General features: G+C 45.1%; 1 protein-coding gene across 1 annotated transcript; it reads left to right on the forward strand.

The window, feature by feature from the left end:
• pigv (phosphatidylinositol glycan anchor biosynthesis, class V) lies at nt 1-11,953 on the forward strand. Its single transcript, XM_079504052.1, has 5 exons — nt 1-437; nt 5,011-5,299; nt 5,825-6,032; nt 7,130-7,802; nt 8,343-11,953. The coding sequence occupies exons 1-5, from the start codon at nt 369-371 to the stop codon at nt 8,598-8,600; spliced, it is 1,497 nt and encodes a 498-aa protein (XP_079360178.1). The 5' UTR covers nt 1-368; the 3' UTR covers nt 8,601-11,953.
• The last annotated feature ends 729 nt before the right edge of the window (nt 11,954-12,682 follow it).

The following is a 12,682-nucleotide window of genomic DNA, read 5'->3' on the forward strand; positions in this document are numbered from 1 at the left end:
CAGAAGGTGATGACCGAAACCAACCACACAATCAATAAGAGAGATTCGCCATAAATAATAATGGATTTAATGTTTACACTCCCGTGTAATTCTGTACAATTAATTTAGATGAATTCAAACACCGCCTTCCTTTGATTAAAAGTAGTTTGGACCTCTGGTGTTAGATAATAATAATAATAACAACAACAACAATGATGATGATGGGACAATAATAACATGGAGCATATGTCCTAGCTCAGTGGTTATTGTTAGCCCGCAACGACAATGTTCTCCTGTGGCACCGGCGTACTTCTCCCGATGTTCTCCTGCTGTTCTCCTGATGTTCGCCTGATGTTCTCCTGCTCCTGCCGCCCGGCGTCACCTCCTCAATGACAATGGATGTCAGAACAGTTGTGCAGTTCGCCACTGTCACCAGGGGCCTGTCCCTGCTGTTGCAGGTCAGATAGATTGATTGTTGTATTTTATTTATAGATATACAACTATTTAAGCGATCATTTCCCTCTATCAGCCATGCCGTGTTTGTACGCACTACAGACCAGAAATCTTACATAGTATAAGTTTCCCCTGAAACCTGAAAATATGGATCACATCTTTCAACCAGTTTGTACTTAATTAATATGTTATGCTGCCAAATCCGTAACTTATTTTAATGAGTACCCCCAAACAAAAGTTAGATAATATAACCTATATACACACAGTACACACACATTGTGTAGTAGTATTCTATTCTTGTACAGATCCTACATACGAGTTTATGGTTGTGTACAGATCATTGTAGCCTACACACACACACAGTTCAAAGTATGATTGTTCAATGGCATCTCAATCTCTCTCCAGATCTTTATTCAGAACTCAGGATACAGATTAAATAAGTCAAATTGGAAGTGATGATAAAAATAAATTAGCTGATTGGAAAAGGAGCACTATAAAAATGAAGCTGATACATGTCTGTACTCTCTCCTGATTGGCTGACATTTTGTCACCCACCTGGAGAGAGGGGAGACTCCTGGTACTGAACAAACACTAGCAATGATTACAATGATTACTGACACACACGTTCCACACCCCCGCAGGGAGTGCAGTGCCCGGTATCGGTCGGATTTAGGCCTAATCAGCCTAAATTCCCTCACCTGTGCAATTTCCAGCCTCTGCCTCAGCCAATTGATTGCCATGGCAACCCCGGCCCACACCTGCCAATTGATTACTTAACCAGTCCACTTTTCACAGTCACTCTTCAGAGACAGGCAAGACAGACAGACAGACAGACAGACAGACAGACAGACAGATACAGAGATCTCCATGTGGGACACAGACGGATAGTTAAAACGGGTGCAATGACAGGTATTATTAGGTTCCCAAGTTGCATCGTTCTCAAGTAGGCCGGCCCGACGGGCACGTACAGGTCTATCTAACTAAATGCGCCACATCTCTGTCTGTCTGTGTGCTTGTGCGGTTGTAATGCACGTAACTCGAGAACCGTTTGCCCCATAGATATATTAACGTAGACGCCCTTTTCGGCTCTGGAGCGTATGTGCTGAAGGGAGGGCAAAACATTCACAACACTTCCGCCCCCTCTTGCACACATGGCTCCAACGAACTGCAACGCCCAATGAGGCATCTATTTTTGAGTGGTGTAAACCTTGAGTGGTGTAAACCACTCGTACAACTGGCTTTGTTAGTTTGTCTGTCTGTCTGTTCGTACCAAAAAATGAGCACGGTTGCTATGGTCACCCAGTTCACACGGGTGTGATTTCATTATGTCAGACATTACGTCAGACCACAGCTGATCAGTCTATATAAGACCTTACACCACTCAGTTCACACGGGTGTGATTTTTTTAATATCTATGGTTTTCCCCACCGACTTCAAATTTGAGTGCAGTGCCCGGCCTTGAGTCTGTTGCATACACCGTTGTCCAGAAACACCACAAAAGGCTCTGGTCAGGCTCTGCCAGTGGACCTAATGAGCCGAAGTCCCCTCACCTGTGCAATTTCCAGCCTCTGCCTCAACCAATTGATTGCCATGGGCAACCCCACACCTGCCAAATGATTACTTAACCAGTCCACTTTTCACAGTCAGTTTGCACTCTTCAGGCACAGGCAGACAGACAGATACAGAAATCTCCATATACAGTATGGGCACAAAAGGGACACAGACAGATAGTTAAAACGGGTGCTATGACAAGTTATTATTAGGTTCCCAAATTGCATTGTTTTCAAGTAGGTTAAATAAATGCCATTGACAATTAATGGACAATTTTGAGAGGACACATTGAGGAGGACGCAAATTCTGATTGGCCGGAATGAGATGATGATGTTGATGTACGATGATAAGAGCGCCCTTCACTTCACACGGTGTGTGTGTGATTCTTTTTAACTGTAAACTATGTCATAATAATAATAAAATAAATAATAATAAACTTTATTTATGTAGCACCTTTCAAAAGCAAGTTTACAAAGTGCAAAAAACACATGAGTATAAGAAAACAAACAGACAGATCACAACCAATTACCATTTAAAACAAAAGCAATCAAATGAGCACAAGCATTAGCCAAAGGCTCCAACAAAAAGCCATTCTATAAAAATTAGTCTTTAGGAGAGTTTTAAAAGTGCCCAGTGAGGTACAGTAGCCTGTCTAACTTCCAATGGAAGTTGATTCCACAGGTGAGGGGCCCTTATAACAAAAGCTCTATCACCTGTTCTGAGTAGCCGTGGTGGTCACCTTGAGGAGCAGCTGATCTGCCCATCTGAGGTTGCATTTAGGCGCATAGGGGGGCACGAGGTCAGAAGTATAAGCAGGTGCAAGGCCATTCCGTGCTTTAAAAACAAATAATAATATTTTAAAATCTGATCTAAGGGCCACAGTTAGCCAATGGAGTGAGGCCAGGACCGGGGTAATATGGTCATATTTTCTGGTTCTCGTAAGAACCCTAGCTGCAGTATGTTGGACCAGTAAGAACCCTAGCTGCAGTATGTTGGACCAGTAAGAACCCTAGCTGCAGTATGTTGGACCAGTAAGAACCCTAGCTGCAGTATGTTGGACCAGTTGGATGAACCCTAGCTGCAGTATGTTGGACCAGTAAGAACCCTAGTTGCAGTATGTTGGACCAGTAAGAACCCTAGCTGCAGTATGTTGGACCAGTTGGATAAGAACCCTAGCTGCAGTATGTTGGACCAGTTGGATAAGAACCCTAGCTGCAGTGTGTTGGACCAGTTGGATAAGAACCCTAGCTGCAGTGTGTTGGACCAGTTGAATAAGAACCCTAGCTGCAGTATGTTGGACCAGTTGGATAAGAACCCTAGCTGCAGTATGTTGGACCAGTAAGAACCCTAGCTGCAGTATGTTGGACCAGTTGGATAAGAACCCTAGCTGCAGTATGTTGGACCAGTTGGATAAGAACCCTAGCTGCAGTATGTTGGACCAGTAAGAACCCTAGCTGCAGTATGTTGGATCAGTTGGATAAGAACCCTAGCTGCAGTATGTTGGACCAGTTGGATAAGAACCCTAGCTGCAGTATGTTGGACCAGTAAGAACCCTAGCTGCAGTATGTTGGACCAGTAAGAACCCTAGCTGCAGTATGTTGGACCAGTAAGAACCCTAGCTGCAGTATGTTGGACCAGTTGGATAAGAACCCTAGCTGCAGTATGTTGGACCAGTAAGAACCCTAGCTGCAGTATGTTGGATCAGTTGGATAAGAACCCTAGCTGCAGTATGTTGGACCAGTTGGATAAGAACCCTAGCTGCAGTATGTTGGACCAGTAAGAACCCTAGCTGCAGTATGTTGGACCAGTAAGAACCCTAGCTGCAGTATGTTGGACCAGTAAGAACCCTAGCTGCAGTATGTTGGACCAGTTGGATAAGAACCCTAGCTGCAGTATGTTGGACCAGTTGGATAAGAACCCTAGCTGCAGTATGTTGGACCAGTTGGATAAGAACCCTAGCTGCAGTATGTTGGACCAGTTGGATGTAAGAACCCTAGCTGCAGTATGTTGGACCAGTAAGAACCCTAGCTGCAGTATGTTGGACCAGTAAGAACCCTAGCTGCAGTATGTTGGACCAGTTGGATAAGAACCCTAGCTGCAGTATGTTGGACCAGTTGGATAAGAACCCTAGCTGCAGTATGTTGGACCAGTTGGATAAGAACCCTAGCTGCAGTATGTTGGACCAGTTGGATGTAAGAACCCTAGCTGCAGTATGTTGGACCAGTAAGAACCCTAGCTGCAGTATGTTGGACCAGTAAGAACCCTAGCTGCAGTATGTTGGACCAGTTGGAGTAAGAACCCTAGCTGCAGTATGTTGGACCAGTAAGAACCCTAGCTGCAGTATGTTGGACCAGTTGGATAAGAACCCTAGCTGCAGTATGTTGGACCAGTTGGATGAGAACCCTAGCTGCAGTATGTTGGACCAGTTGGATGCCATTTATTGCGGATTGAGGAAGGCCTGAAAATAGGGAATTGCAGTAGTCCAGGTGGTTAGTAACAAAGGCGTGGATAACGCAGTAACATATCTACTGCTGTGAGATTGTAGATTTTCACTACTTTTGCATGAGACGTGTGTGTGTGTGTGTGTGTGTGTGTGTGTGTGTGTGTGTGTGTGTGTGTGTGTGTGTGTGTGTGTGTGTGTGTGTGTGTGTGTGTGTGTGTGTGTGTGTGTGTGTGTGTGTGTGTGTGTGTGTGTGTGTGTGTGTGTGTGTGTCAAAATGTATAAAAAATAGCACATCTACATGCTCGAAGGTTTTGAGATTGTCAATCTGCTATTTTTGCCATATTTAAATTGAATCCTGAAAAGTAACTGATGATTTGATTGGCTGATCACCCCATAGCGATGATTTGATTGGCTGAGCAAAGTACATATTGAGGATAAAAAGTGAGGGCAGAAAAGTGAAGACGCCAAACATGATTGGCTGGAATGACATTTGTGTTGATGATTTGATTGGCTGAGCATGGAATGTGATGTATGATGATAAGAAAGAGCGCCCCTCACTTCACACAAGTGTGATTTATGTTCAGGCCGTCTTCAACGCTGCCATCCCCGACCACGAGGCAGACGCGTTCAGCCCTCCGCGCACAGAGGAGCCGCGTTACCTGGACTCCACGGTGGACGGGCTGCTGGGCGGCCTGGCCCACTGGGACGCCGAGCACTTCCTCTTCATCGCGGAGAGGGGCTACCTGTACGAGCACAACTTCGCCTTCTTCCCGCTCCTCCCCGTCATCCTGCGGGGCCTGGCAGACACCCTGCTGTGGCCCCTGAGCTCCTGGCTGACGGTGCGGGGCCGCCTGCTGCTGGCCGTGGCCTTGGGTACGTGACGTCATTGGTCAATGTTTATTTTTTGGTCCAGGGTTTCTCAAAGTGGGCGACCATGATGCCAGTCCAGGGGTGCGGCTCCGAATATCTATAATTGGAATTATCGGTCGGTTTAACCACTTAGACCAGGGGTCTTCAAAAATTTTCAGACCAAGGACCCCTTGGCTGAGAGAGAGATGAAGCAGACACCCCCACTATGTATTGGATTCATGTTAAATGTGTGTGTTTCAGACATTTGTAAATTTGACCCTTTGCTCTGATCTACAAGCTCACAACACGTCTGTGACACAGGCGTGTTGTGAGCATGTAGATCGGTGACTTTCGGTTCACCTCAGTATAGCGATGCTAGGTTTCAAGTAGTTAATAATGTAAAATAAAAAAACATTCTATCACACAAAGATTTGGCAGACCCCTGGCCTGTAGAAACTCTGAGGACCCCCTGGCCCGCCGCCCTAGGGGTCCCGGACCCCTTGTTGAAGACCCCCTGATTGGACTTTAATCACAATTCCTCCTCCTCAGGTAACAGCGCCCTCTTCCTGCTGAGCGTGGTAGCGCTGTACGCCCTGAGCAGGGCAGTTCTACAGGACAGACGGCTGGCTCTGCTCTCCAGCCTGCTCTACTGCCTCACACCCGCCAACGTCTTCATGTTGGCCGGCTACTCCGAGAGCCTGTTCGCCGCGCTCACCTTCGGCGGCCTGTTCCTCCTGGAGAAAGGCTTCACCTTCAGGTATAGGGCTGCAGCTAGCTCGGGTCCATAGCACTGCAAGATTGCTGTCGTTGCATTAAGGCTCTGCCACTCTTTGCTTCTAGCCCTCGCATGAAATGCAGACCAGCCTCTCCTCTGTAGCGTCTGTAAATGTTTTTTGAGTGGTGTAAACCACTCCTACAACTGGCTTTTGTGTGCAGAAAAAAATGACCATGGTTGCTATGTTCAAAATAATTTCTGACGTAATTAAATCACACCCGGGTGAACTGGATGACCGTAGCAACCGTGGTCATTTTCTCTGCACAAAAAAGGCCAGTTGTGAAATCACATCCAGGTGTGATTTCATTACGTCAGATCAGAGCTGATCAGGCTACATAATACCTTACCTTATTTCATTACGTCAGACATTACGTCAGACCACAGCTGATCATGCTATATAAAACCTTACACCACTCAGTTCACACGGGTGTGATTTTTATATTTACACTACAGATGAGAGGCTGGTCTGCATTTATGCGAGCGTGGGAAAAGAACAGTTCCATAGCTCTAATGAAGGCATTAGAGCTATGGACCAGAGCTAGGCTGCAGCTGTGCTATCCCCACATTTCTTATATCGTCTCTGTCGGGTAGAAACCTCATATTTCCAAAAACATGGCAGATCTACAAGCTTGAAACCTTGTAGAGCTTAACCTTGTAGAGCTTGCAGATCTGCTACTTTGGATGCTTTTGTGTGAAGCTGTAGTATGGCATTAATTTACGACAACACACAAAAAGTTAAAATATGGAGATACAAGGTTTCTGCCCAAGAGCAAAGTTATATAGCAAAAAAATCAATCAACCATTTAAGTGTTATTTTATACTTCATCGCTCACAACAAAAAAGTAATGAAAAGCAATCTACTAGCTCACAACCCGTCACGATGTGACACGTTTATGAGTTTGTAGATTTTGGAAATTGTTTGACTTTTTGTTGTTGTTGTTTGTTTTTACATTTAAGACTCATGATATGGCTAAAATATGTATTGATAATTAATTTGATTAAATTATCCATAACCTTTTTTTTTTTAAATAATCTATTAAATCAATGAGTTGGATTAACTCTTGCACCCTAACTTTCAGAGCCTGCCTAGCCCTTGGCATCGCCACCGCGGCACGATCCAATGGTCTGGTGAACATCGGCTTCCTGTTGTACCTGCCTTCGCTGCACGCCATGTCGCGGATCAGCGCTTGCCGCGCGTCCGGGAAAGGCTACGGCGGCAAGATCTTCTATTACGTCTGGACCGTCGTTCGCCTCCTGTTCACCTCTCTCCTGGGAACGGTGGTCATCGCCCTGCCCTTCTGCGCGTTCCAGTACTACGGCTACAAGACGTTCTGCATGCCGTCTCTCTCCCTGGAGAGTGTTCCGCCCGCTCTTCTGTCGCTGGCCGGAAGGAAAGGCTACCGCCTCCCCGATCAGAACGGACCCCCGCCCCTGTGGTGCATGAGACCCCTCCCGCTGCTCTACTCCCACATCCAGGACGTCTACTGGGACGTGGGCTTCCTGCGCTACTTCCAGCTGAGGCAGATACCCAACTTCCTGCTGGCTCTGCCCATGGCCACCCTGGGCATCGCGGCGGCCTACGGGTACTACCAGGCCAACCCGGACATGTGCCTGAGACTGGGCCTTTGGGAAACGGGCGCCAAAAGGCGGCTGGACAAGCCCACGCCGGGATTCTTCAACCCACGAGTGTTTGTGTATGTCGTGCATTCCACGGCACTCCTGGGGTTTGGAACGTTGTGTATGCATGTGCAGGTAGGAAACAGGGTTTGCAACTATCAATTATTTACTTGCCGATTATTCTATAGATTACTGTTTCTTTTGATTAACCCATTAAGCACTTCAGTATTGTTTTATACTTTGCAACATACTGTGCAAACATTGTTCAAATATAATGGATAAATGACATGATGAATAGGTACTCTCGTGATTGGCTAAAATTGGCAACCACCTGAAAATGTATTTTATGCTTATTGAAGATATTTGAGAGACGAGGAGACCCCTGTTATGGAACAGACTCTCTAAATATTGTCTCTGTCGGGTGGAAACCAAAACTCCAAAACTGTTACTTTTCAGGATTCAAATAAAAAAATCACACCCGTGAAGTGAGGGGCGCTCTTATCATTGTACATCATACTGTGATTAGCCGATTTGCTCAGACATTTCATTGTCAATGGCATTTAATGTTTGTTGTCTTTTGATGCTTTCGTGTGACGCTGTAGTATGATCAAGTTAAGTAACTTAAGTAGGTTTTACCCGATAAATATCACTTATACTACCTTTTTGAACCTCTAGGTTCTAACCAGATTCATGGCGTCCTCGTCTCCGGTCCCCTTCTGGATCAGTGCCCACCTGCTGCTGCTCAATGAGCCGCTCCTCCACAGGCGGACTCCCAGAAACGGATGGAAGCACACGGCCTTCATCAACCCCATCACTGAACTGCTACCACACTGGAGACAATGCTCCCTGACCACGCAGTGCATCCTGGGATACTTCATCTCCTACTGGCTGCTGGGTCTGGCGCTGCACTGCAATTTCTTGCCTTGGACTTAAAACACTTCGCCGGTTTCAACCTTATCTTCATGGGTCCTCCCTCGTCTATTGCTCATTATTATAAGATCACATAATGATCTGTGTAGTCACTCTGCATCTCATTGGTGGGCTGTGGTTAGTTCCGAAACCTGCCTATGAAGATGGGTTGAAAATTGGTGAAATGGACCTATAACTTGATATGATCCCTCTGTGCACTGGATGCAATACGTTTCATGTAGGACTGGGCGGTACATCATGTAAGGCTTTTGTTCTCAACCAGGTTCATACTTTATACTAGGAATGAGTTAGACTTTTAAACATTTTCATGGCAGTCCAAACATCGATTGTTTGGAACATTGGACCTCTTGCGAACCATTATTTGGTCCAGATTAGCTGGTTGAGAAACTCACTCATTTGAGGCGCACTGGTACAGATTAACCTCACGGAAAATCAGACCCAAAAAAAACTGGTAAGGTGGTTCCGTTTTTTCCGGTGTCGATTTGTTTTGGTCCTCCCTGTTTGCTTTTAGTCTCGCTAGTCGCTACGAGTTATAGAGAATACGAGAATAAAATATGGATATACAAAACAAACTATTCCAAGAAACTTGGCCCTAAAATGATGATGGCCTTGATCGCAGGGAATTATTTGGGCCAATTCTGATTCCGGTTTGGTGGTTCCGGTCTGATGACTACAAACCAGTGACTACTACAGTACATGACGTAAGTTATCCACTCCCGAAAAACGAAAATGGTATGCGTTCCAGGCTAGTACGGATCTAGTGTCTTGAGAGACAGACTGTTGAACTTGACTCGCACAGTTCTCAAGTGCTTCAGCCTAACAGTCTGTACATGGGAAGCACTGAAAATCAGCAGGAAATAAAAGGATGTATTGCCTCCTCGCACAAATAAGTCTACTGTAAATCAAATTAGTCTAAGCCTGTCTCGCTTGCTGATTAGCTGAAATGAAAATTCAATGGGTGCTCTTTAGTGAAAGGTATATTATACTATATAGAAATCGTGCTTGATTTTGTATCCCCCCCCCCCCCCCCCCCCCCAGTGGTGCAGACAAAAACAGGAAAAACATCTAAAGGCCAATACATACATGCTCCTACTGGAGAGTCAGGAAATCTGAGGATGCACAAGTTCTGAGAAAAGGAGCATGTACTGGCCTTAAGGCACTCTGGGCCGTATCTTATGCGCCGCCTTACCCCTTATTACCCTTCTGCAAAACTTTTTAGGATTATTATTATTTTCCTATATTTTGAAAAACATTTTAAAATAGTTCAAATAGCCGATCTACAAGCTCAGTGTGTTATATAGATCAGCTATTTTAACTATTTTAAAGTGTTTTTAAAAATAGCAAATAATGTCCAGAAAGTTCAGGCATACGAGGCAAGGTGGTGCACAAGATAGGGCCCACTAGTCTTCAGGTAAATATATTACATGTGTATTTCTTTAACCAAGGCAAACGTGTCGACTCTCAGGTCTTTGTCAGGTAAGACTTTTTTCTTTTTTTTCTGGATTGTGTGCACTGCTGGGAATTTCAAATTAAGCAAGACTTTTGGGATTTTGTCTTGTCGCACCTTTTTGCGAGGCGCAGTTACAGGCTCTCTGTAGCATTCAAGTTGTTCTGACTGGAGATAGGTACGGTAGTATGGATCACTGTGTTTTCAACCCAGTAAGACCTGAGGCCGAGTCTACAAATGCTTTTCTAAATAATAATAATAATAATGGATTTTATTTATAATGCACTTTACATTCCTCAGAATCTCAAAGTGCTACAGTAGGCAAAATATATGAAACAATAGGTAAAAACAACAGTTAATGAACACGAGGTCAGAGAATAAAATCAGTGGGTTTGGGGGAAGGCCTTATTAAAAAGGTAGGTCTTTAGTCCTCTCTTGAAGCAGTCGATTGACTGTGGCACTCTCAAGTGTGGGGGGAGAGCATTCCACAGTTCAGGGGCAGCTGTGCAGAAGGCCCTGTCACCCATGGTGCGCAGGTTGGCCGTGACGGGGTTGAGGCAGTATGTATTTGATGAGCGGAGGGTGCGGGTCGAGGGTTTCAGGGAGACTAATTCTTTGAGGTAGAGGGGGGCGTTTCCGTGGACGCATTGGTGGGTGAGCAGGGATATTTTGTATTGTGTTCGGAACGCGACGGGGAGCCAGTGAAGTGAGCGGAGGATGGGTGTGATGTGTTCTCGTTTGCGCACTCTCATCAGGATCCTAGCAGCGCTGTTTTGAATGTATTGGAGCCTTTGAAGGCTCTTGCTAGGTATCCTGATGAGAAGTGCATTACAGTAGTCCAGCCTGGAGGAGACGAAGGCGTGGACGAGTCTCTCTGAGTCAGCTAGCGTGAGTGTTGGTCGGAGTTTTGAGATGTTTCTGAGGTGGAAAAAAGAAGTTTTGCAGATATGTCTGATGTGGGGCTCGAAGTTGAGGTGAGGGTCCATTTTTACTCCCAGGTTGGTGACAACCGTTGAGAGGGGGAGGTCCTGTCCAGAGAAGGTGATGGTGGTTATGGGGGAGTTTTGGATCTGGTGTGGTGTGCCTATTTGGATGACTTCAGTTTTGGAGCTGTTTAACTGCAGAAAGTTGCGACTCATCCACGCCTTGATCTCCTCCAGGCAGGTGGTGAGGGTGGATAGGGGTGGTGGTGGTGATGGTGAGGATTGTGATGGGGCGGTGGTGTTGGTTTTGAGATATAGTTGTGTGTCATCAGCATAACAGTGGAATGATATTCCATGTCTGCTGATGATATGGCCGAGGGGTAGTAGGTAGAGTGTGAAAAGGGTGGGGCCGAGGACAGAACCCTGGGGGACACCGCAAGTGACGGGCTGGGTGTGGGATTTGGAGCCTCCCAGGGAGACATATTCAGTTCGGTCGGAAAGGTAGGATATGAACCTGTTTAGTGCTGTGTTGTTGAGGCCGATGGTGGAGTGGAGGCGATTGATTAAAATGTTGTGGTCGATGGTGTCAAATGCAGCCGTGAGGTCCAGAAGGATGAGTAGGGAGGGGGAGCCAGCGTCAGCCGCCATCAGGAGGTCGTTTGTGACCCTAACCAGGGCGGTTTCCGTGCTGAGTTATTCTCAAACAAAGTCATCCCCCCCCCCCACACACACACACACACACACACACACTTTTTACTCAAATCTTTGCTTCTGGGGGTCCCTGTAACAAAATATTTTGAAATATTTTGAGATATTTTGAGATGGGGGGGGGGGGGGGGGTCGTTGGCCAAATACATAATTTTGGGATCCTTGACATGAAAAAGAGATAGCATATAGCAATGTACTGTCAGTTTTTCAGAAAACTGTTGGGATATAGAAGACATTTTTAGAGTCGGCTTCAGGTCTTAATGGGTAAAAAAATATAAGACTGAAAAGAATGTTTATGGTGAAATGTGCAATGTCAAAACTGAATACGGTCAAATTGTTTTATAGAATCTGAAACAGGAAAAAGATCATCTATCACCCAGTCCTACTTTCATTATACAAAGACAGTAATGTAAATGCTACTCTGACATTAAGTTTTATTGCATTTTATATACAAATGAAGATGTATTGAATGCAGTAGTAAAAAATAATATATATATAGTCAATTTGCATATTTTAGCCAAACTGAGTAAAGAGTGTATGTGAGTGCTGGGAAGAAGAACTATGTTTGCAATAACGACTTTTTAAGAACACTTGAATTCTTGCAATATTCTGATGAATCCTTTGTATTCAAGATGCCACTGCATGGTTAATACAAAATAAAAAAACAGGCTATGGGAATGCTGTTGCTATATCACAGGTCTTAACAACTACATTCTCCTTTTAAATGTTCAATAAGTGATATTGTGTACGTTAAATTAAGTGTTAAATAAAATAGCTGTATATACTGATAGCAATCGTTGCTGTATAGAGCATGGGATTTTCAGATGAATACGAACCAGGGACCACCATCCTGAGAATTAACCTGGGGATCACTGTTGTGTTGGGAGGGTGGATATGGCCATGGTGTGGGGGGTAACATGAAATTAAATTATGGATGTAAAGGGCTTCATGAGATAATGGTAATGGTCCAGACTACAAAGCTCAAAAACAAGCATTCTGATACATAC

The sequence above is a fragment of the Electrona antarctica genome (genome assembly GCF_951216825.1).
Source record: "Electrona antarctica genome assembly, chromosome: 6".
Classification (NCBI taxonomy): Eukaryota; Metazoa; Chordata; class Actinopteri; order Myctophiformes; family Myctophidae; genus Electrona; species Electrona antarctica.